Source organism: Hydra vulgaris, chromosome 09 (assembly GCF_038396675.1).
Source record: "Hydra vulgaris chromosome 09, alternate assembly HydraT2T_AEP".
NCBI classification, from domain to species: domain Eukaryota; kingdom Metazoa; phylum Cnidaria; class Hydrozoa; order Anthoathecata; family Hydridae; genus Hydra; species Hydra vulgaris.
Window position 1 is genome coordinate 61,919,531 of NC_088928.1, and position 21,412 is coordinate 61,940,942.

The 21,412-nt window shown below is 27.3% G+C and overlaps 1 protein-coding gene across 2 annotated transcripts in view; it reads left to right on the top strand.

Moving 5' to 3' along the window:
• LOC100213266 (hepatoma-derived growth factor-related protein 2) overlaps positions 1–21,412 on the top strand; it is a 38,886-nt gene that overhangs the window by 9,300 nt on the left and 8,174 nt on the right. The window contains exons 5-9 of one of the 2 annotated variants that reach the window (XM_065806274.1): positions 3,403–3,441; positions 8,223–8,327; positions 8,522–8,593; positions 8,682–8,924; positions 20,538–20,680. In XM_065806274.1, the coding sequence (XP_065662346.1) occupies positions 3,403–3,441; positions 8,223–8,327; positions 8,522–8,593; positions 8,682–8,924; positions 20,538–20,680 (602 nt within the window). Of the gene's footprint in view, positions 1–3,400; positions 3,442–8,222; positions 8,328–8,521; positions 8,594–8,681; positions 8,925–20,537; positions 20,681–21,412 lie in introns of both variants that reach the window. The other variant, XM_065806275.1, reaches the window with a different exon arrangement.

Here is a 21,412-nt window from a genome sequence, read left to right on the forward strand (position 1 = left end):
GTTACACTGTTGAGGAAGAAATTTTAAAATCATTTGTAGTTTAATAGTCGAGTCTAACTATTCTTTTGCCTCAACTAATGGAGATGGTAAAATGTTTGAAGCAATATTCCCAGATTCAAAATATGCTAAAGTATACAGATATATTGAAACAAAGTCTAAATACACCATTTAATATGGCATCTTTCCAAATTTAAAAACATTGTTAATTGAGGACTTGACAGATACTGTTTTTACATTTAAATTTGACTAATCTACAACAAGTTAATAAACAGTATGATGGTTTTGTACAATATTGGTCTAAAAAACACAAGTACATTAAAATTGCATACTGTGGAACTGTCATGGTAGATCATTGTACTGCTGAAAAGTTGTTAGAACAATTTCTTGAACTTGTAGAGAAAGTTGAGCTTAACTTAAAGTTTATTCTCTATATTGATGTAGATGGTTCTAATGTAAATATTAAGTTTGAGAGACTTTTAAAGTCATCAGAGAAAAAGAAAAGTTTGAATACAAACATAACAATAGGCACATGCTCCTTGCATATAGTTCATAATGCATTTATAGGAGGAGTTAATGTTTTAAATTTCAACATTGACTCATTTGCAATTGATGTTAACTTTTTCTTTCAGTATCTCTAACAGTTAATTTAAAAGATGTATTTTTACAAATACATCTTTTAAATTAACTGTTAGAGATTCTGAAAGATATAAAAGGATTACAGATATTTTGCAAAATGAATTATCAATGTCTTATATTGCTTTTATTGCCTTTTTAGCAAATGACTTTGAAATATTTTTAAAAACATTTCAATCAATTAAACCAAGAATTCACCTGATTTACTTTGAAATGTCAAAACTTCTTGTTGCACTAATGTCCAAATTTATCAAAACTAAGCTTCTATATGTTAATAATATTGGTAGCAATTCCATAAAATCTATTAATGAGTTGCTGGTAATTAATGTGATTGACTCAAAAAAATTTAAACCATTAAAGTTAATTGATATTGGCACAAAAGCTAAGAGATATTTTTGAGAAGCTCTAGAAATGTGGCAAGAATAAATTTAGACAAAATTGACTCGAGTCTTATCAAGCATTTACAAGTTATTTAAAATTGAAATTACTTTGGTTACAAAATGAATATAAAAATTGTTTTATATTAAATGAAAACAAGTTTTATAATTATTTAATATAAAGGTAATAAGCAAGTTTAGGTGTTTGCAACTACTTTTCTAGTATCTAGTATGTTTAAACCATTTCTAGTTCTAGTATGTTTAAACCATTATAAACTGAATGCAAAACAATGACTGAATTGAAAAACCCATCAAAATAGTATTAAAGTCTGTTTAATTTTTTACTAGCCAACTGAATCTAAAATTGCACGTGGCATTGTCGATGTGTACGCGGTTAGGTTATCATATCTGTATTTCTTATTTAGTTATTATAAATACATAAAGTATTTCTAAATTTGTCTATTATCATAATCATAAATAATATAATTATAGAATATACATTTGTTTATAAATAGTATGTATCTTTTATTTTTAAATCTGTTTTAGAATTAATGTTTATATTTTTAAGATGTGACATAATGAAGCATGTTCTATTTTGTAAAATTTACCTAATTTGTAAAATTACCCTTGTTTATTTAAAAAAATGCAATTTTTCTTGATCCTTTACAATGTAATGTAATAAAGTAATGAGTCTCTAGGGGCTGTCTCAAATCTCACTATATAAGTATGTAAATCATTGGAAGTAGCCTTATGAGAAGTTTTTCCATCCTGTTTATCAAAGAAGGAGGTTTTTGATAATGTACAAAACGAATGGCGCATTTATCAAATGGAATTGCTCCCAGAAATGCTATTATAAATGTTCTGAAAAATTACTTCCAATTGGGAGATATCAAACTTCATACTGGGAAAAAGCCTTTTAGTGCCCTAGAGAATGGAATGGAAATAGTGCCCTAGAGAATGGATTTTCAATTAACAAACACATTATTCAGTTACATGGTACTTCACTTGATCCTGATACAATTGAGGGTTTGAGGTTTGTAAAAAATACCATGTTGAGCTTTGGATCCATACTCGATATTCCCATAACAAAGTCATTTATACAATTAGCTCATTTATACACTCACTCAAGTTACAAAGCTGACCTGGAAGCTAAACACAGGTTGAAAGAGGAAGAAGACAAGCATAAAAAAACTAAAGAATCTGAGGAGGCAAAAAAACATGTTTTGGAAAAAGAAAAACAAGCAATTCTTTCATCTATTCAACAAGTAAGTTACTACACTTCATAAAAATTGTTTTACTAATGAGATTAGTAATCAAATTTTTTTTATTAATGCATGAAGTTAAAGTTTTTTTTTTTTTTTTTTTTTTTTTTTCAGATAAAAGATGGTCTATCAGTTGCTGACAATGTAGTTTTTGAAGGAAATAGTGATTTGAAGAAGTGTTCGCTTTAAAAAAAACAGCACAAGAAATAAATTGCAGCGAGCCCAGTGTAAAATTGAAACAAGGATGAAAAGAAGACAAGAGCTAGTTGATGTGGCAAGATGTATTAGAAAAAAGAAGTAAAGAACTGTCAGTTTAGTCAATTTAGAATTATATTGAAACTCTATTGATTGTATATATTATATGTTCTACAGATTAAAAGTATTTGTTACAGTAGTACTAGCATAGTAGTTTTATTAGCAAATGTTAATGTTGTGAATAGCAGTGAAAAAAAATTAATAGTTATATATACATTATTATATACAAAATTATTATATATAAAAATTAATTTTATATATATATATATATATATATATATATATATATATATATATATATATATGTATATAAATATATATATATAAATATATATATATATGCGGTAGTGGTGTAGTGGTATAGCGAGAGGTTCCGAGTTTGATCCCCACCACATCCCTGGTAGTACCGCGCTCAACTTGTTTGTTCGTGTTTCGGAGTTAAAGAGTTGAGAGAGGGTTATAACCACAATTTAGTAGCCTCCTCGTCTGTAGTGGCCTTCTGGGCCTTGGGGAGGTGAATTAACAATATATATATATATATATATATATATATATATATATATATATATATATATATATATATATATATATAAACATTCAGTTTTAGTTTATGGTGTATAAAGAATGTTGATTTCAATTTATTTTATTTTTATTTTTTTAATTTGGCGTGTAACAAAACTTGTTTGAATTTTAAAAGTTTTAAAACATCTTGTTACAACATCTTTGATTTGTTTTAGCGGCAATACAGTTATACTTATAATACATAAAAAGTACTAAATAAATAATCTCACCGTTTAGATGTTTTTAAAATATTGTGATTTGGTATGTTTTTTCTTTTTAAATTATTAAAAATTAGGCTTTATCAAATTTTTTAGGAGGAAGTTAGCAGGAAAAGGAAAAAACCGACACCAGCTGTAAGTTATTATATTAAATTGAAAAATACCAAATTTAAGTATTGTTTATTATTTTATTCAATTTTTTCAGTTTTATTTTATCATTTTTTAAGGTTTTATCATTTTGTATTTTTTAAATATCCAAAACATTAATTTTTACATAGTAAAAATAAAAATAAATCTTTCATAATCTACATTATTTTCTATAATCTATATATCTACAATATTCTGCAATAATTTCTCTTCAAAAATTTATAAATGTTTATAAATATACTATATTCAATATTTTATGATAGTAATGTCTCACCTGATCAATAAAATAATAACTCAATATTAAAATTCCAAAAGCTTCCAAAAAAGCTGCACGCAACCAATTATTAGAGTTGGAGTTACTGGAAGAGAAAAGGTGGAGATTGTAGAGCAAGATAACGATTGGCAGACGACTTGCAAATTATATGAATCAGGAAAATTATATGAATCAGGGATCAGGATTGCAAATTATATGAATCAGGAAAGCAAGATGAAGGAAGCAAAATTCCAAAAAACTGATGTTCCAGGAAAAAACTAGGCGAATAAGAGTTTTTGGAGCACTTAGGAACAGTCACAGAAAAAGGATGAGACTTAATTGAATGATGAGTAACATGAGAATTTTAGTAGATGGCACAAGACACGCTAGCTCTTTAGAGCAGTGCCCATTATAGTATTTGTAGAAAAGACAAAGAGAAGCAACATTACAACGATGTGATAATGGTTTGAGGTTGGCTGCAAGAGCAGATCCAACTGTGTTTACAATGTGTTTTTGCACTTTGTCTAAAAGAGAAAGCGCATCATTAGAAGATCTGCTCCAGATATGGCAACAGTATTCCATACAAGGCCGGATTTGAGATTTATAGAGATAAAGAATAGAATCTGGAGTAAGAAAGTGTCGAGCTCGATAAAGTGATGCAACCTTAGCAGATGCTAATTTTGCAACAGATTTGATATATGATTTCCAAGAAAGATTGGAAGTAAGAGTTAATCCTAGAAGATGAAGTGTAGATGACTCATCGAGCACATTACCGTTCATAAATATAGGAAGATCTAAATTATTGCGATAACGATTGGCTGAAAAAAATTGAGTTTTATCTGAATTGAAGCTCACCAGCCACTCTGAGCCCCATGCTGAAGCAAGAGTGAGATCCTTTATAAGCTCAAATGCCCCCTCCAAGTAATCAGAGAGTGTTGGCTTCTTATCATGACAAGAATAAATGGTAGTATCATCCGCAAACAATGCCATCTTAGATGTGAGAATATCTGAAATATCATTAATGTAAATTAAAAAGAGTATAGGACCAAGTATTGAACCCTGAAGTTACAGAATAAGAAGAGTGCTGTCCATTGAGGACAACTTTTATACTACGAAAGGAAGGTTTCAATAATCTTAAAGATGTTACCAGATACACCATAAGAAGAAAGCTTATGGAGAAGACCAGCATGCCAAACTTTATCAAAAGGTTTAGAAATGTCAAGAGCGATAGTCGAAACCTCTCCACCTCTATCTAATGCACGATAAAACTTATCAGTTATTACTGTTAGCAAATCAGATGTAGAACGAGAAGATCGAAATCCATATTGATGGTCAGAAAGTAAGTTATTAGATTCAAGATGAGAAATTAAGTGTTTGTTAATTAATTATTCAAAAACCTTGCTTATGACTGGAAGAAGACAAATGGAACAGTAGTTAGACAAATCAGATCACTCTCCAGAATTTTTGAAAATAAGGATAACATGCTGCTTTCCATCAGGCCGGAATACAGGATTCTGATAAGCACTTGTTAAATAGTTTTGAAAGTATAGATGACAGCTCCGGAGAACACTTCTGCAAGACTAAAACAGGTATGTTGTCCGGGCCAAAAGCTGTAGAAGAGTCTAAGCAGGAAATCACTTTAGATACAGAAGCTGGAGTGATATGAATGTCAAGCAATAGGTCAACCTGTTTGACGGCTATATCAGGTAGAATGCAACTAGTGGAATCAAGAGATGATATTGATGAAAAGTTCTTAGCAAGCAATTCAGCTTTGTCTTAAGGTGAGGTGACAAAGTCTGAATCATACAAGAAAGGTGGAACTACAGATTCACCCTTATTATTGATACTATCTAAGATTCTCTAGAAGTCATGAGAGCCTAATCTTTGTGATGAAATATGAGATTTCATGACCTAAGAATAGTGGGCTTTGGCGTTAGACTTAAAATTAAATTAAATGCTAAAAATTAAATTAAATTCTTTCTATTTTGCTGGTATGAAAAATCTAAAATGATCTTCTGATGAAATGCTTTAATATTTTTAAGTTGAAAATATTTATTTCAAGTTGATCATTATTGTTTACCTATGTGTTCATGTACATGTATGTATTTTAAATATTTTTAATTTTTTAAATTACTTTAATTTGTATATTTTTAACAAATGTAACATTGTAGTGATCAACTGTTACAGGGAAAGTGCTTAAACGTTTTTTATGGCTTGTTTTTTTTTTTTTTTTACTTTTGTGTAAACTAGGCTTTCAAATTCTTTTTTAGGCTTTTCAATATTTAAATTAAATTATATTTAATTTTTCATTTATAAAACTAAAAACACACACATTATTTAACATATTAAATAAACTCATAAAAATAATAATACAAAAATATATATACATCATAGTAAATGCTCGTAAAGTTTTTTTTTTCTTTTTCTTTTAAACATCTTCGCTTTCAACAAGGCTGTAAGCAACCACTAATTAAAGTTGGAAGTTACTAAAAAAGAAAAGATGACGATTGTAGAGCAAGATAACGATTGACAGACGACTTAAAGGATTGCAAATTATATGAATCAGGAAAGCAAGATGAAGGAAGCGAATTCCAAAGAGCTGATGTTCGAGGAAAAAAACTAGACGAATAAGCGTTTTTGGAGCACTTAGGAACAGTCACAGAAAGAGCTCGATAAAGAGATGCAACCTTAGCAGATGCTAATTTTGCAATAGATTTGATATATGGTTTCCAAGAAAGATTGGAAGTAAGAGTTAATCCTAGAAGATGAAGAGTAGGTGACTCATTGAGTACATCACCGTTCATAAATATAGGAAGATCTAAATTATTGCAATAACGATTGGCTGAAAAAAATTGAGTTTTATCTGAATTAAAGTTTATTGCAAAGTTATCATTAAAAGTTTAGGACATTAAAATGATCATAATTTTTTTGTGTTTTTCGTTAAAATTGTATCAACTTTAACAAAAAAAAAAAAATCACACTATGTTTAATTCTAATAAAGATAAAACATATTTATGATTTTTAAACATTTTATTAAGTTATTAAAAATAAAAACACTAAAAAGTTTACAGGTGGATTACTATATTTTGTTCAAAACATAAACAGTGTATTTAACTTTTAAGATTTTCAATAATAACTATTACATAGCACAAAAATTTTTCTATAAATCTTTTTTATTATCAATAATATGTATTCAATTGCAATGCATGAAGTCATTTAAATAAATCATACAAAAAAATTATTAATAAAAATCAAATATATACAACCCTTGGAGTTAGGGTAAATGCCGACTTGAAAGTGTTTGAGGTCTGCAAAAAATCGCCAACCTCATGTCTATGTTTAATGGTCAAACCTTTACATTTTTTCTGCTGGCCTGATGCCGACCTCACACAGATTAAGGTCAGCAAATTATTGCTGATCTTAAATTTACTAATTCTAAGGGCTGTATATATATATATATATATATATATATATATATATATATATATATATATATATATATATATATATATATATATATATATATATATATATATATATATATATATTTTAATGTAAATGAATGAAAAAAGTGATCTTTTACACGAATTTTAATTATAATTTTTTTTTTTAACTATGTTTTTAATTTAATGATTATTATATTTAAAATTTTTATATAATTTTCGTTTATTTGAGACCCAAAAAGACCTAGTTTTGTAAAATCTTTTTTTAAATAATATTAGGGACCCATTAAATGTTCAAGGGTCTTGTGGCACCCTAAAAATATTTCTTTTCTTTAAACTTTTAAATCCAGTGTTATTTTTTCATCTAGGAAACATTAAGTTGCTTGCTGCAGATATTTTTCAAAAATGTAGTCTTTTTGACCTACCCTAATCTATGATAATGAAAAAAATTGAATAAGAAAATCGTAAATATGATTTTAAATATTATTTCAACTAGATTTTTTTTTAACTAAGTAAGCTAAGTTGAATTCAGTTACGAATTTATTTGTTCTAGAGGGCCATCACACTGTTTTATTTTGATTTGATCATTTTGATGCTTAAATGTTTATGGAAATAGTTTGTGTTACTTCTAATTTCTAAACTTTTTTGTAAAAATATCTTACAAGAATTTTAGGAAACTAAAATGACAGTTTTGTCAATTCCAACTGGTCATTGAAAATTGTTATATTCATCTTGTATAAATATTTTAAAATAGCATACAATAACTTTTGTTATTTATTCAAAACAAAACAAAAAACATAAATAAGTTTAATGAAAAATCTATAAATATAAGACATCTCCGAGTGTATCCAAAATCAGGCAATGATTTATGTTTTTGAATTAAAAATTTAAATGTTCACTAAATTTGTTTAAATAAAAAATTAATAATAAAAAAACTATTAATAACCAATTAATTTGAGGATTATTTTTACACTGATGTTAATATTTTTACTTATTGAATAGTTTTAAAATTAATTGAGATTATGTTTAGAAAGTAATTAAAATGGTATTAAATGATATTTTAAACATACTAGGTTAAGAAAAGCAACAAAAAAGTGAGAACAGTAAAATCGTTGGAAGAATGGAGTGATTCAGATGACGAGGCATTAGTGATTGATACTTCAAAAGAAAAGAAAAAGGTTTACATTGCTTATAATCTGAAATGTTTAACTAAAATGAAAACATGTAATATTTTTTTAAATAAATTAAAAAAATATTATATCATTCAATCCAAACAACTAAAATATTACATCATTAAATCTGAAAATCATTTGTAATGATGATAAATATGAAAATGATTATTGTCATGATTAGGACAGATATTTCTTTATAGGATTTGGTGGAAGAAGAAGAAGACTTTGAAGATCAAACAACTACAGAAGATGACTCTAAAGAGGATAAAGATGTACATTTTAAAAATATTCATATTAATATGCATTTTATGTATATCTTTTATATTTATTATTTTTGTATTATATCTTTTATATTTTAAGGACTATAATCCAGATTTGGATAAAAAAAAGAAAACTCAAAAGAAAAAAAGTGACACTCAAAAACCTGTTATCAACAAACAATCTGCACCAAAAACCATTAAAGAAAAGAAACCTCGCAAGTCTAGTGTTAAGAAAACTGTTAAGAATTCTGATATAAACAGTGTTAGTTCTGTTGGTTCAAGCGATTCTAGTAGTGGAGATGAAGAAATTGAGCAACTAAAGAAACGATTGTTTAAACAAGACGTAAGCTTTGCTGTTTTAAAATTAAAAAACTTTAGTTAATATGATGAATATATTTAGTTAAAATTTAAAATTATTTCAGTCTGACATTTTAGTGGTTGCATATATTAGGGTGATTCAAAAAATAACACATTAGGGAGTTAGCTGTCTTTTTTTTAAAAAGACAGCTAACTCCCTAATGTATATATATATATATATATATATATATATATATATATATATATATATATATATATATATATATATATATATATATATATATATATATATATACACACACACACACACACACACACACACACATGGGCAATTTTGCAAGAAAGAATACGGGGGGGGGGAGCAAAAAAAGTTATGAAAACAAATACTAAACTTCATAACTCTTTTTTTAATAATTTAAAAGTACATTTAAGCAAAAATGGTATTAAAAAAAATCATCTTATTATACATAACATAGTTTTAAAAGTATAAGAGTTGTAAAAATGTGTTTTGATGTTTATTTACAGTCCTGTTGGGTAGTGTTAAAAATCGTATCGTAAAACCATAATTGAGAACTTTAATAATGTTATAGTACATTTTTTAAATATAATTTACATGGTTTTAAATAATCATTTATACTTTTTTTCTTAAATTATTAATTGGATTGTTTTATTTATTGTTTTTTAATATTGGATTCTTTGTTACGACCATCACAACAACAAAAAGCATAAAATTTTTTGCAAAACTTTATGTATAAACTATAAAACTCAGCATATAACAATATCAATATGTGCTAAATACACATACCAAATAGTTTTTTTTTAACCATGTTGTTTGCTGGATTAAATCTGACAAAGTTGTTTTTTTCAGAAGCAGTAAAAAGTAAACATTACGACTGTCACGCTACGTAGAGTTCATTTTCAAAAAAAGTTTAAGACATTTTTGCTGTAACTTTTGCATACTAAATTATATGATAGTATTTCACATTTCTTGAAAGTTTCAAGTCATTTCCATTTTTGGTTGATTTTTAATTGCTTAAAGTGTCAAGTGTTATGACCGCCACTCTCGTGTAGTTGCCCATATATGTTTATGTGTGTGTATATATATTAGCCCATCCCATTTTGACCCTCATGAACAAATTTTGGTATGCAGAGTGTTATAAAATATTCCCAAGGTATTGTTTTCTTAATGGGATTTTTTAATTTTTTATTTCGGATGACTATTTATACTTGTGCCACTTTTTTAAAGTTTAAAATCTTTACATTTTTTGAGTTTTTAAGGGCATTTTCAAACAATCAGCGCGAGTAGAAATTTACAAATCATTAACTATATAATAATGTCATTACAAATAATGGAAGGTTTTTTATCTATACCGATTGTGCGCCCTTTTATTATTATTTTTTCAACTGGTGGTATTTTAAAAACACACAAATTCATTATGAAATTAAAAAAATGTGGTTTTTAAACACAATAGAGTTGAGGCCCAATACATAGCAGTTAGAAATTTGTTAGATGCTTTTGATCTCATGCAGTTCACTCACTTCAGGCCCTGGCTATTTAAAAGGGGTTTGTACAAGATTAGCTTAGTTTCCTGGCCGACCATTATTCTTGATAACCTCCTGCCATCATGTCAGAGAGCTTCATATAGCCGTAGCTGTAAATAAATCTGTAAAGCCGGCGAATGAACTAAATCATAAAACCATAAAAGATTAAAAAATAGTAAGGTAAAAATAAAACTATTTCACTTTTAAATACCTTTTTGCAAAAAAAAAAAAAAATGTATAAATTTCTAATTTTAAAATTGTTTACATTTGTATATATTTGTAAAAAATATATACAAATCTGACCATCAGGTGAAAATTAACAAATATTTCACATGCCTTGAATTTCGTGAAATTCAAGTTGCATTACTCTAAAATCAGGCAGGTTTTTATTCTGAGTAATAAAATACTCAAAGAGATCAATAAAATGGCTGACTACATTTCTCTTTTTAAAGCATCGCAGTTTTTCACCTGCGATTTTTTTGATGATGCAATTTCTAAAACAAAACTTAATTTCATAAGTTTTGATATTTTAGTCTTATTTTTTAAGAATAATTTATGTCATAAAGTAACAAATTGTTTAAAAACAATAGTTTGCAAAATTATTTAAAATGAGATATAAAATTCAAAGAAAATATCTTTAAACCAATTTTTTTTTTCCAATTACAGACTTTTCTTAAAATCAGTAGAAATATAATAAAAATGAAATCGATAGAAATAGCCCTTTGATTTTGTCTTGTCAAAATTGAATGTTATAAGTTTTAAGCAGTGTCATTTTAAATCTTATTTTATCTACACTGCATTGCTTTTAATTTAAACCTATAAAATCAAAAAGGCAGATGTATAACGAGCCTGCTTCAGAGGTGAAATTCAAATAGTGGTAAAACCATAGAGGTGTTTGATGCTGGTGTTAGCATCTTTTGATGGAGAGCACAATTTAAAATGGGTAAAAAGTTCTGTATTCAAAAACAAACGGAGGTCAAAAAAGATGTAAAAACGGATAGAATCAAAGCTGAAATCCTTCTGAAAGCAGTTTTTATTGATAAAGACCAGCCACTAGGTCTTGAGTTGTATATTTCACTGGACTGTATTTTATTTATTAATCTTAAAATTAATTATGTAAATATTAGTTGTATATTTCACTGGTTAATTTTTGATATTCTAGCTCATTGTTTGAAAAAATGCCTACGGATGAGACCCCTCAGACTTTTTGGATACAATAAATTCAAAAACTTTTAAAATCTTTTAAAGTCACTAACAACTAATCGGAACTCACAGCAAAATCGTAAATCTATTAATCATAGTTTAAGAGATTTATTTCTCAAAACAAGAAATATATTTCTTGTTTTTTAAAATTAATTGCTAGGTAGGATATTTATTTTTTTAAAACAAGAAACCTATTTTTTGTTTTAAGAAAAATATTTTGTAAATAAAAAATTCAATTTTTCTGTGCTTGCAATAAAATTTTTTCAAGATAATGTAGAACATGTGATGAGCTTGGAGAAGCTTCAGAGGCTACTTCAAATAAAGAGTTCTTGTAAAGAATTATTAAAAAAAGAAGAGTGGGTTCAACAAGCAAGCTACGGCGACTGCTTTCTTGTTATTAAATGTTTCTTATAATTTTGATCTAATACCTAACTGCAAACTCTGAAAGTACATTTTAAAATTATTTTTTTACATATTTTCTTGAGACATATGTCTTAAGCTGAAAATTTATATATATATAAATATTTATTGTACATTTGCGGCGTTTAAACACTGAATTCTGAAACAAATTTGCTTCAGAAACAAGAGATCTTTGGCAGTAACAGATCCAGCATTTTTTGGTGTTTGAGCTAATATGGAGTAAAATCTATGTTTATACTTATTTCAAATAATTATGCTTTTTAAAAAGTTGCAATGATTGGAGACTAGGAACAAAAAAGCCCTAGAATATTATCCCCCCCCCCCTCCTGCCCCAAATGTGAGAGCAGCAAGTTGATAAAATAATTTTTATGCTATTTTTAACTAAATTTATATACATCGATAAATTTTATATTGTTATATATTATTATATTGTTTTACTATCTCTAAGCATTCAAAAATTATGACTATATATAATATGTAACTTCCTCAAATTAAGGGAGGTTTAAACTTCTTATGGTCATGATTTATGAATGCTGAGAGGTAATACTATAAAACTTAAAATTTATCAATGAATATAAACTTAATTAAGAATAGCAAAAAAATTATTTTACCAACTTGTTGCTCTCATGTTTGGGGCAGGGGGATGAAATTTTTGGGGTTCTTTTGTTCCCAGCCTCCAATCATTGCAATAATTTGCAAAGCCTCACTATTTGACATGAATATAAACATACAATTGTTTGGAGTTAGTGCCATGTCTTTTAGCTATCTCAAACACCAAAAAATGCTGGATCCTTCACTAATGTGCGGTTCGAAGCTCTAGGCTTTTTTTTTTTTTTGGACATAAAGCAAGCGTAAACTTCCAAGTTAAATGCTCTTCTGTGGTGCTCTGTGATGCGACCATTAGTTCTTCTTGGAGCACCTAAAATAACCAAAGAAAAAATATTGAATCACATTGATACAGAAAAAATTTTGAATCACATTGATACGTTTTGATCTAGTTTTGTTTACACAAAAGATCGTAAGTCTTTTACCCAATCTTTTTTGATTTTGGTTTGTTTGTTCCAAGACTCCAGTAATATTATTTTAAAACAAAACATCATTTGATACCAAAATGAGGTATAAATTGTAAAGTTTGTTGTATGACTGAGAAAAAGCTCAAAGATCAACAAATAATCACTTTACCATAGCCAAATTGTTAATTTATCTATCGTAATCAGTAAAAGATAGGTACAACTTACTTCTTAAATTATGAAGCACAATGTTTTTTTTGGTACATGTACACAGTAAGAAAATATCGTTGAACAAAATAACTGGATTTGACATCAGAATCTATTCGCGCCAATGCTTGGAATTTGCTCTAAATTTAGTCAAAGTCATAAAAAGCGTAACTTTGAACAATCAGAGCAAATATTTCTATCAAGAAAAAAATTAAAAAATTTTTCATATAAATATGACCTCTACGCCACTCATTAGCCACTCTGCATAAAATTTGTTTGTCGAAAAAAATTATGGGATTGGCTATTGTTTGTGTGTGTGTAAGTGTGTGTGTGAGTGAGTGTGTGAATGTATATGCATAGTTACATACAGCCCTCAAAATTAGGAACACTTTTAGGTTGGCATTACCAAATGCCAGTATTAGGTTACCAACAAAAAAAATTGACAAAGCTTTTACCATAAAACATAGCAATGAAGTCCGCAATTTTTTTCCTGATCTCTAACACTTATAGGTTGGCATTGTCAAATGACAATCCTAATTCTGAGGACTGTATATGAGTACAGTTTATTTCCATTAACTCAAACCTCCAAAGGATCATGGTTTGACTTGATATGAGATGGTATTAGTTCCAGTTAAGTTTTTCTTTATTCAATGCTAAAGAATAAACATTAAAAATACATCGTTATATAAACAAAAAGGTGTTTCTGTGAAAAAAGTTACATTTTGTATTTACACATTTGTATTATGTATTATATATACGCCTAGTACACTCAAAAGATAATTATCTTCCTAATAACTTTTTTCAATGTTTTCAATGTTTCAATGAAAAATGTTTAGCAGCACAATCCTTGTTATATGGTAATAAAATTGCATCCAATAAAATTGTGTCCAATAGCTAGCTTTTGTTAAGAAGTTTTAATTTCTCATGTTATTTTGATTTTTATAGGAAAAGTTTGAATTAGCCAAAGAGATTTCCTGAAAGGGAACTAAAAAATAGTTTGACTTAACAAAGAGTTAACCTCTGTTCAACTTACCAAGAATTAACTATATTTGTATGTGTGTGTGTGTGTGTATATCCGTTTATATCAGATTAATGGAAGGTGAGTGGAAAACCAGATATAAAAACCACAAATCATAAATCTGCTCTATCAAACTAAGTCTGGGATTTAAAAAACAACTTTAATGAAACCCCTATACTAACATGGTCTATTCTCAAGTCTGTACCCCCTACTCAAATATTTCCAAAAGGTGCCCGCTATGTCTTTATGAGAAATTTGCTATTATATTGTATCCAAAACCTCAGGAACTGCTAAATAAAAGAACTGAAATTATATCAAAGTGCCACCACGAAAATAAATTCTTATTAAAAAATTACAAATCTCGCTACAAACCTAACTAACAATAACTATATTACTCTGCTTCATATATCTCTAGGCTAACTAATTAATTACTCACATACACAGCTATTGTAATATACTTCATAATGTTATATACATTTTTATATCAATTTTAATTTTAATTTTTTTAATATGTCAATAATGCACATTATCACATAAACAAATATTTCAAGCAACATTAATTGTATAACTCTTTTACGACTATTAGCTAACTAAAAACAAATTAATAATATTATTAACCTAACTACTTATCAATTTCCATTCTGTAACGATCCAAAATACTAATATAAACCGTAACATCCACTAAACAAATTGTAGAACATTTAAACTTTTACTACATGCCTGATGATTGTGGTAACACTTGAAACTCAGAGTTGCAATATTAAATTATATTATAAACATTAGCATTTAGCTAATTCCTGGAACTGCAGGTAACAATAACATATATACTATATAGCTCTAGTTAATCTATTGAGCACTCTTTTGAGTATACAATATTATACATGATAATATAAAGATATTTTCTTTATTGATATATTTACACTTGTTTCAACATAAGTAGCTTCATCAGGAAGGATCTTCCTTTGTAGTGTTTGTAGAATACACTAACATATTTATATATATATACATATATGTATACATAAATATACAGGGCTCAAATTAACACAAAAAAATCTGATTGCGAAAAAAAAAAAATTTTTTTTGCCCCCAAAAAATTTAAACTTCATATTTGCGCCAAAACACCATTATTATTATAGTTATTAATTAATTTAGTTATTTAATGGAAAGGTGTTTAACTTTTGATCATTCTAAGTTTTGAATTTTAGTTGATATTTTTGAATTTTTAATATAATTATCATTAATAAATAGAATTTAATAGAAGCTTAACTGAATCAAAGATTTTGAGAAAAGCGTTTATGTTTAAGTATATTTTTAATAAATAAAATGCAAAGTTGACACAAAGGTATTTTATTTTCGAGCTTTTAAAGTAAGAAATTTTTATTGAAGTATTGTTATTATATGCACTTATATGCAATTCAAAATAAAAGTCCTAGTAAAGTGAAGTTTTTTGCCGAAGGGACTCCAAAAAATAGTTCAAGTTAGTATATGGTACGACTGAACCAGGATGCGACTTTTTAAGCAGATAATTATGTAGTAAATTGATAAAGAAAGTTCAAGGGGAATTGAAATTTAGTCCAACTAGGTAAAAGTCCAACTGATCCAGGGTTCAAGTTAGTGGGATTCTAATGTATATATTTTATATGCTAATTACTTTAATATACTATTTACTTTAACATACTTTTAATTTTTGATTTTTGCATTAATTCTCAGAATACCTGCATTATAATACAATAAGAAAACATAAAACAGTTTTTATAAGCAATAAAAATTTTTATAGCTCTTTGTCAAATTTTTTATCGAATGGGTAATAATGTTAATAAATAAATGGATAGCTTCTGTAAAAACCCAAAGACAACACTTGTCTAAAGGATTTTTTCTTTGTAAACATTTTTCATAAACAAAATCTTGTCTTTATCAACACTTATTATTTGTTTAAATCTATCAAAAGTTAATTACATGTAAGTTATGTTTCATTAACCAAATTCATTTGATGCGGTCCGCACACTTATGTTTACGATGTAGGGAAAAAAATAAAAATGGTAGCTTCTCAGTTTGATAAAGTATCAACAAATGTTCTACATCTTAATATTTATACTTTTTCTGGCTAAATATTTAAAATGATTCAACTGTATTGCGCTTCTGCTTTATGCTTTATAATAATTTTAAATCAAAAGATTCAAATGGTCTACTCAAATGCTATCATTTACCAAGATCAGAAAGTGTACAAAAAACCTTAATGAAGTTGTTTAAAAAAAGTTTATAAAATAAGAGATAAAATATAAACAATTTGCCAGACATTATGGAATAATGTCTGGCAAATTGTTGAACAATAAGAAAAAAGATGCAAAATAACTGACTAGCTATAATAAAACTTGAATTAATCATAAAAACAAAGTGATATGTTGAAACAAAAATTTAGTAAAGAAAAAATAATAGTTATAAAAATTATAAAAGCAACCATTCATATATACAAGTTCAAAAATAAAATTTCAAAATATTAAAATTGCTTTTATCTCAAAAAAATTATAATGGAAACAAACTTAAATTTTTTTAATGGTTTTAACATAACAATACCAGTTTGCCAAATTTGACTTTTAACATAACAAAATTAGATTGCAAAACTTGATTTCAAGATAATTTCAGTTTTTTATTTTCTTCCAATCATATATTAAATTTACTGTTTCTTCAATAATTACTTATAAGGTATTATTTTGTTTAATTTATAAATGTTTGATGTATTGGTCTCAAGCAGGTATGATGAAAAAATGTAAAGTTTTCATCTGTACACTCAATATTTATTGTTTATTAGGCTAATAAAGTAGTCATTTTTCAACTTTTTTTTTTTAAACATCTTTGCTTCAAACAAGGCTGCAAGCAACCACTAATTAAAATTGGAAGTTACTGGAAGAGAGGGCAGATTTGAGATTTATAAGTTGAGATTTAAAGTGTCGAGCTCGATAAAGAGATGCAATCTTAGCAGATGCTAGTTTTGCAACTGATTTGATATATGGTTTCCAAAAAAGATTGGAAGTAAGAGTTTATCCTAGAAGATGAAGAGAGGATGACTTATCGAGTACATCACCGTTCATAAATATAGGAAGATCTAAATTATTGCGATAGCAATTGGCTGAAAAAAATTGAGTTTTATCTGTATTGAAGTTTACCAGCCACTGTGAGCCCCATACTGTAGCAGAAGTGAGATCCTTTTCAGGCTCAAATGCCCCCTCCAAGCAATTAGAGAGTGTTGGTTTCTTATCACGCCAAGAATAAATGGTAGTATCATCAGCAAACAATGCCATCTTAGATGTGAGAATATCTGGAAGATCGTTAATGTAAATTAAAAATAGGACGGATTCAATAATCTTAAAAATGTTGCCAAATACACCACAAGAAGAAAGCCTATGGAGAAGACCAGTATGCCAAACTTTATCAAAAACTTTTGAAATGTCAAGAGCAATGGCCTTAACCTCTCCACCTTTATCTAATGCTTGATAAAACTTATCAGTTATTACTGTTAGCAAATCAGCTGTAGAACAAGAAGATTGAAATCCATATCGATGGTCAGAAAGTAAGTTATTAGATTCAAAATGAGAAATTAAGTGTTTGTTAATTAAAGATTCAAAAACCTTTCTTATGATAGGAAGAAGACTAGTGGGACGGTAGTTAAAGGAATCAGATCCCTCTCCAGACTTTTTGAAGATAGGAATAACCCATGCATTGAGTCAAGAAGATCCAGCATTCAACATCCTAAACTGGAAACAATGTATTAAAAATACATCTGCGCCAGCCTAATAGATGAAGAAGGGGTGCGAGGCTAGTCAACACATAGAATCTGTTAACCCCTTAAGTCTTTGCCTAGGAGGCCTTCTTCAAGACAGTAGCCGGATGCATTTAACATCTGCCCAAGATGAGTATTTTTATCGAGACACTATCTCTTGCCTTTACTCAACCAAGAACCCCAAGGCAAGGGGTGTTTTAAGTTGGAGTTTGCATCTCCTAACCTTTGCCTAAAAAGGCGTATCCTACAAGGCAGCAGGACATGAAGCAGATTGTACTGGGTTACATGTTGAACAATAAGAAAAAAGATGCAAAATAACTGACTAGCTATAATAAAACTTGAATTAATCATAAAAACAAAGTGATATGTTGAAACAAAAATACAATTTAGCAAAGAAAAAATAATAGTTATTATTTCAAGCAGGATAACATGACCTGACCGTAGTTGAGGTGTAATATAAAGTAATGGACATAGTAATTAATTAATTTTTGCTTAAGAAAGAAGTTTTTGAATAATTAACCTTTGTGAATATTTTCTAAATGGCCTAGGCCTGGTGTAGATGTCCTATTTTAAAAAATATTCCAATATAATATAAAAATTTAAAAATTTCCCAAAAAAACCTAGTAATTAGATTGTCAACTAGCTGTAATTTTATGTCTTCTGTAATCGTGCCACTTCTTTGTGTTTTGTTCTATGCTTATGTAATTAATACCACATCGTTTTGGAGCCATGCAATTACTAAGGTCAATATTAACAATACCATTATTAAAAAGCTCTCTATTAATGAGAAATATGCTATGCCTTTTAAACCATCATAAGTACTTTGTATATCAGTATTTTCAGTGTTATTTGAGATGATATTAGTGACACTTTTGGTATTATTTTTTAAAGTGTTATTTTCTCCTCAAGTATTATTATTATTTGAATCTTCTGTGAGTTTATTGTAGAGAAGTCAATGTTTCAATTTTAGCGTTATCTATGTGAAGTATAATCAGATCAAATAATGAGGTATTAAAACAAATATAATCTGATAAAAAAAAGACAGTTCTTTGTGAGTATTTATAATGTTAATGTTGACAGACAGATGATTTTCATTCAAATTTAAATTTCATTTGTACAAAATAAACACGTTACAACTAAACAACCATTTTTTAAAAATTTTATTTTAATTTTTAAACAATTAATGATACATCTTTTTAAAAATATTTTAGCTATGGATCTGCTGATATAGCAGTTATGTCATCTCTTTTTTTTATTTTTCAGGACTCATTTATTTTTAAAAAATGGTTACACTTTGTAAATGTTCTGTGCAAGATAGAGCCTAAATCTTTGCTTTTATAGTTTTCATTGTAGTTATCATTATTGTGTTTTAAAAAATACAAAAGTGGAAGTAAGCAACCCAGTACCCAATCTACTAGAACTAACAGGACAACTGCAATGTTTTATAACAAGATTAAATCAATCAAAAAGTAAAACTACTGATCTTAAACAGTAGCTATATAATTTTATACTCATAGATTTAATGCATGTAACATTAGACCAGGTAACATTTTACTTTACAACTTTGTAGCATTCTTTATGCTTTTTCAGGAAGTTCACAGTTCCCTTTCTTTTTATGGTCACAATATCTGTAAACAATTATTAGGCTTCAGTTTATTTTTTAGCTTTAAATAATGTAAATACATTCGCATTTTGTTTTGCAATTCCTCTAAAGTACCACATAAGACTCTTTAAAATCTTATTGAATCATTTACGTTTTTAATCATAATGGATATATAAACTAATTAATTAACTAATACCAGCAGCGACATTAATGTTTAGTTCATTTTTTTTAATAAAAAAGTTACCATCTTTACTTTTTCCCTACATCGAATTAATTTTGAGTGAATGAATGGATTTGGCTGGAATGAATTTGGCTAATACAGTTTTTCAAATGTCAATTAAAACTAACCCACATTGTACTTTTACAAATAATGCTTTTACAAGAGAATAATTAACAAATGCTAACCACTTTTTTTTTACAAAAATGTACGTTGCCTCATTTTTTTTTTACAATAAAAGTAAGGTCACTTCATTTTTTACTAAAGAATGTAGGTTTCAACATTTTTTTTACAAAAGAATAAAGGTTACCACATTTTTTTATAAAGGAATTAAGTTTATCAAATTTTTTACAAGAGTTATAATAAGTTTACTAAATTTTTACAAAATAAAATGTTCTTCTCAAAAGAATGAACCAACTATTCTCATATAAAAGTTAATTGTAAACAGTTTTTGAAAAAAAATTTAAGAGTAAATTACTTAGCAATATTTTTACATTAATAAAAAATCAAGTTGTCCTTATAAAATTTTGAAAACTAAATACAGCTACAGTGTTTTATTTAAGTGATAGTGCACAGCTGTAATAATTTTGATATAACATGAAATTAGTTATGTTAACATTTCTAATTAAAAAACTTTTAGTTTGAAATCTCAGAAGAGCAGAAAAAGAAAAAAGAAGAAGAAAAAATAAAAGAAGAAGAAAGAAAGAAATTGGCTGAGCAAAGCAAGTTGCACAGGGAAAAGATGAAGAAAGAAAGAGATATTGAAAAAAAGAAAAAAATTAAGTATGAAATTAATTTCTGTAAAAATTATATTCATATCTTCCTAGATAAAATATAATATAAATTATATACATATCCTACTAGATAAATTATAATACAAGTTATATACATATATTTCTAGAGTTTTTTAAGTATATTTAATTCTATGCGCCATGGTATATTTTAAAATTTAAATTACGGTATAATTTAACTTTAAATTAATAAATATTTGTTTGTAAAATCTCTTACTCTAAACAGATAATTTTTGTTATATATTTATGTTGTAATGACATTGATTGATGTTCTGCTACACTGTACAAGTTTCTGCAGTCATGTAAAGAATTTTTTTTAAATGGTATCCCTAAATTGTTATCATTAATCATAAGGAACATCACAGGGTTAAGGATAAAATCTTGTGGCTCCTCAGAAGTTACTGGAAATGAAGTGGAATGTTGTCTATTAGGGACAACATTAATTCTGCAATTAGAAAAAAATGATTTCATAATTTAAAAAATTTCCCTTGATATTCCATATTGTGTAACAGACTAGCTTGTCAGATCTTACAAAAAATCTTTAATATGTCAAGAACATTAGCCATTAGGTTGTTGCCTCTATTTAATGCACAAGAAAACCTTTTTTACAATGATTAACAAGCCAGCACTAGAACAATAGATGATTGAAACTTGTATTGATTATCAGGGTAGGAAGTGACTGGGGTCGGGTTTGAAAAAATATAGCCGGGTAAGTTGTTAGACC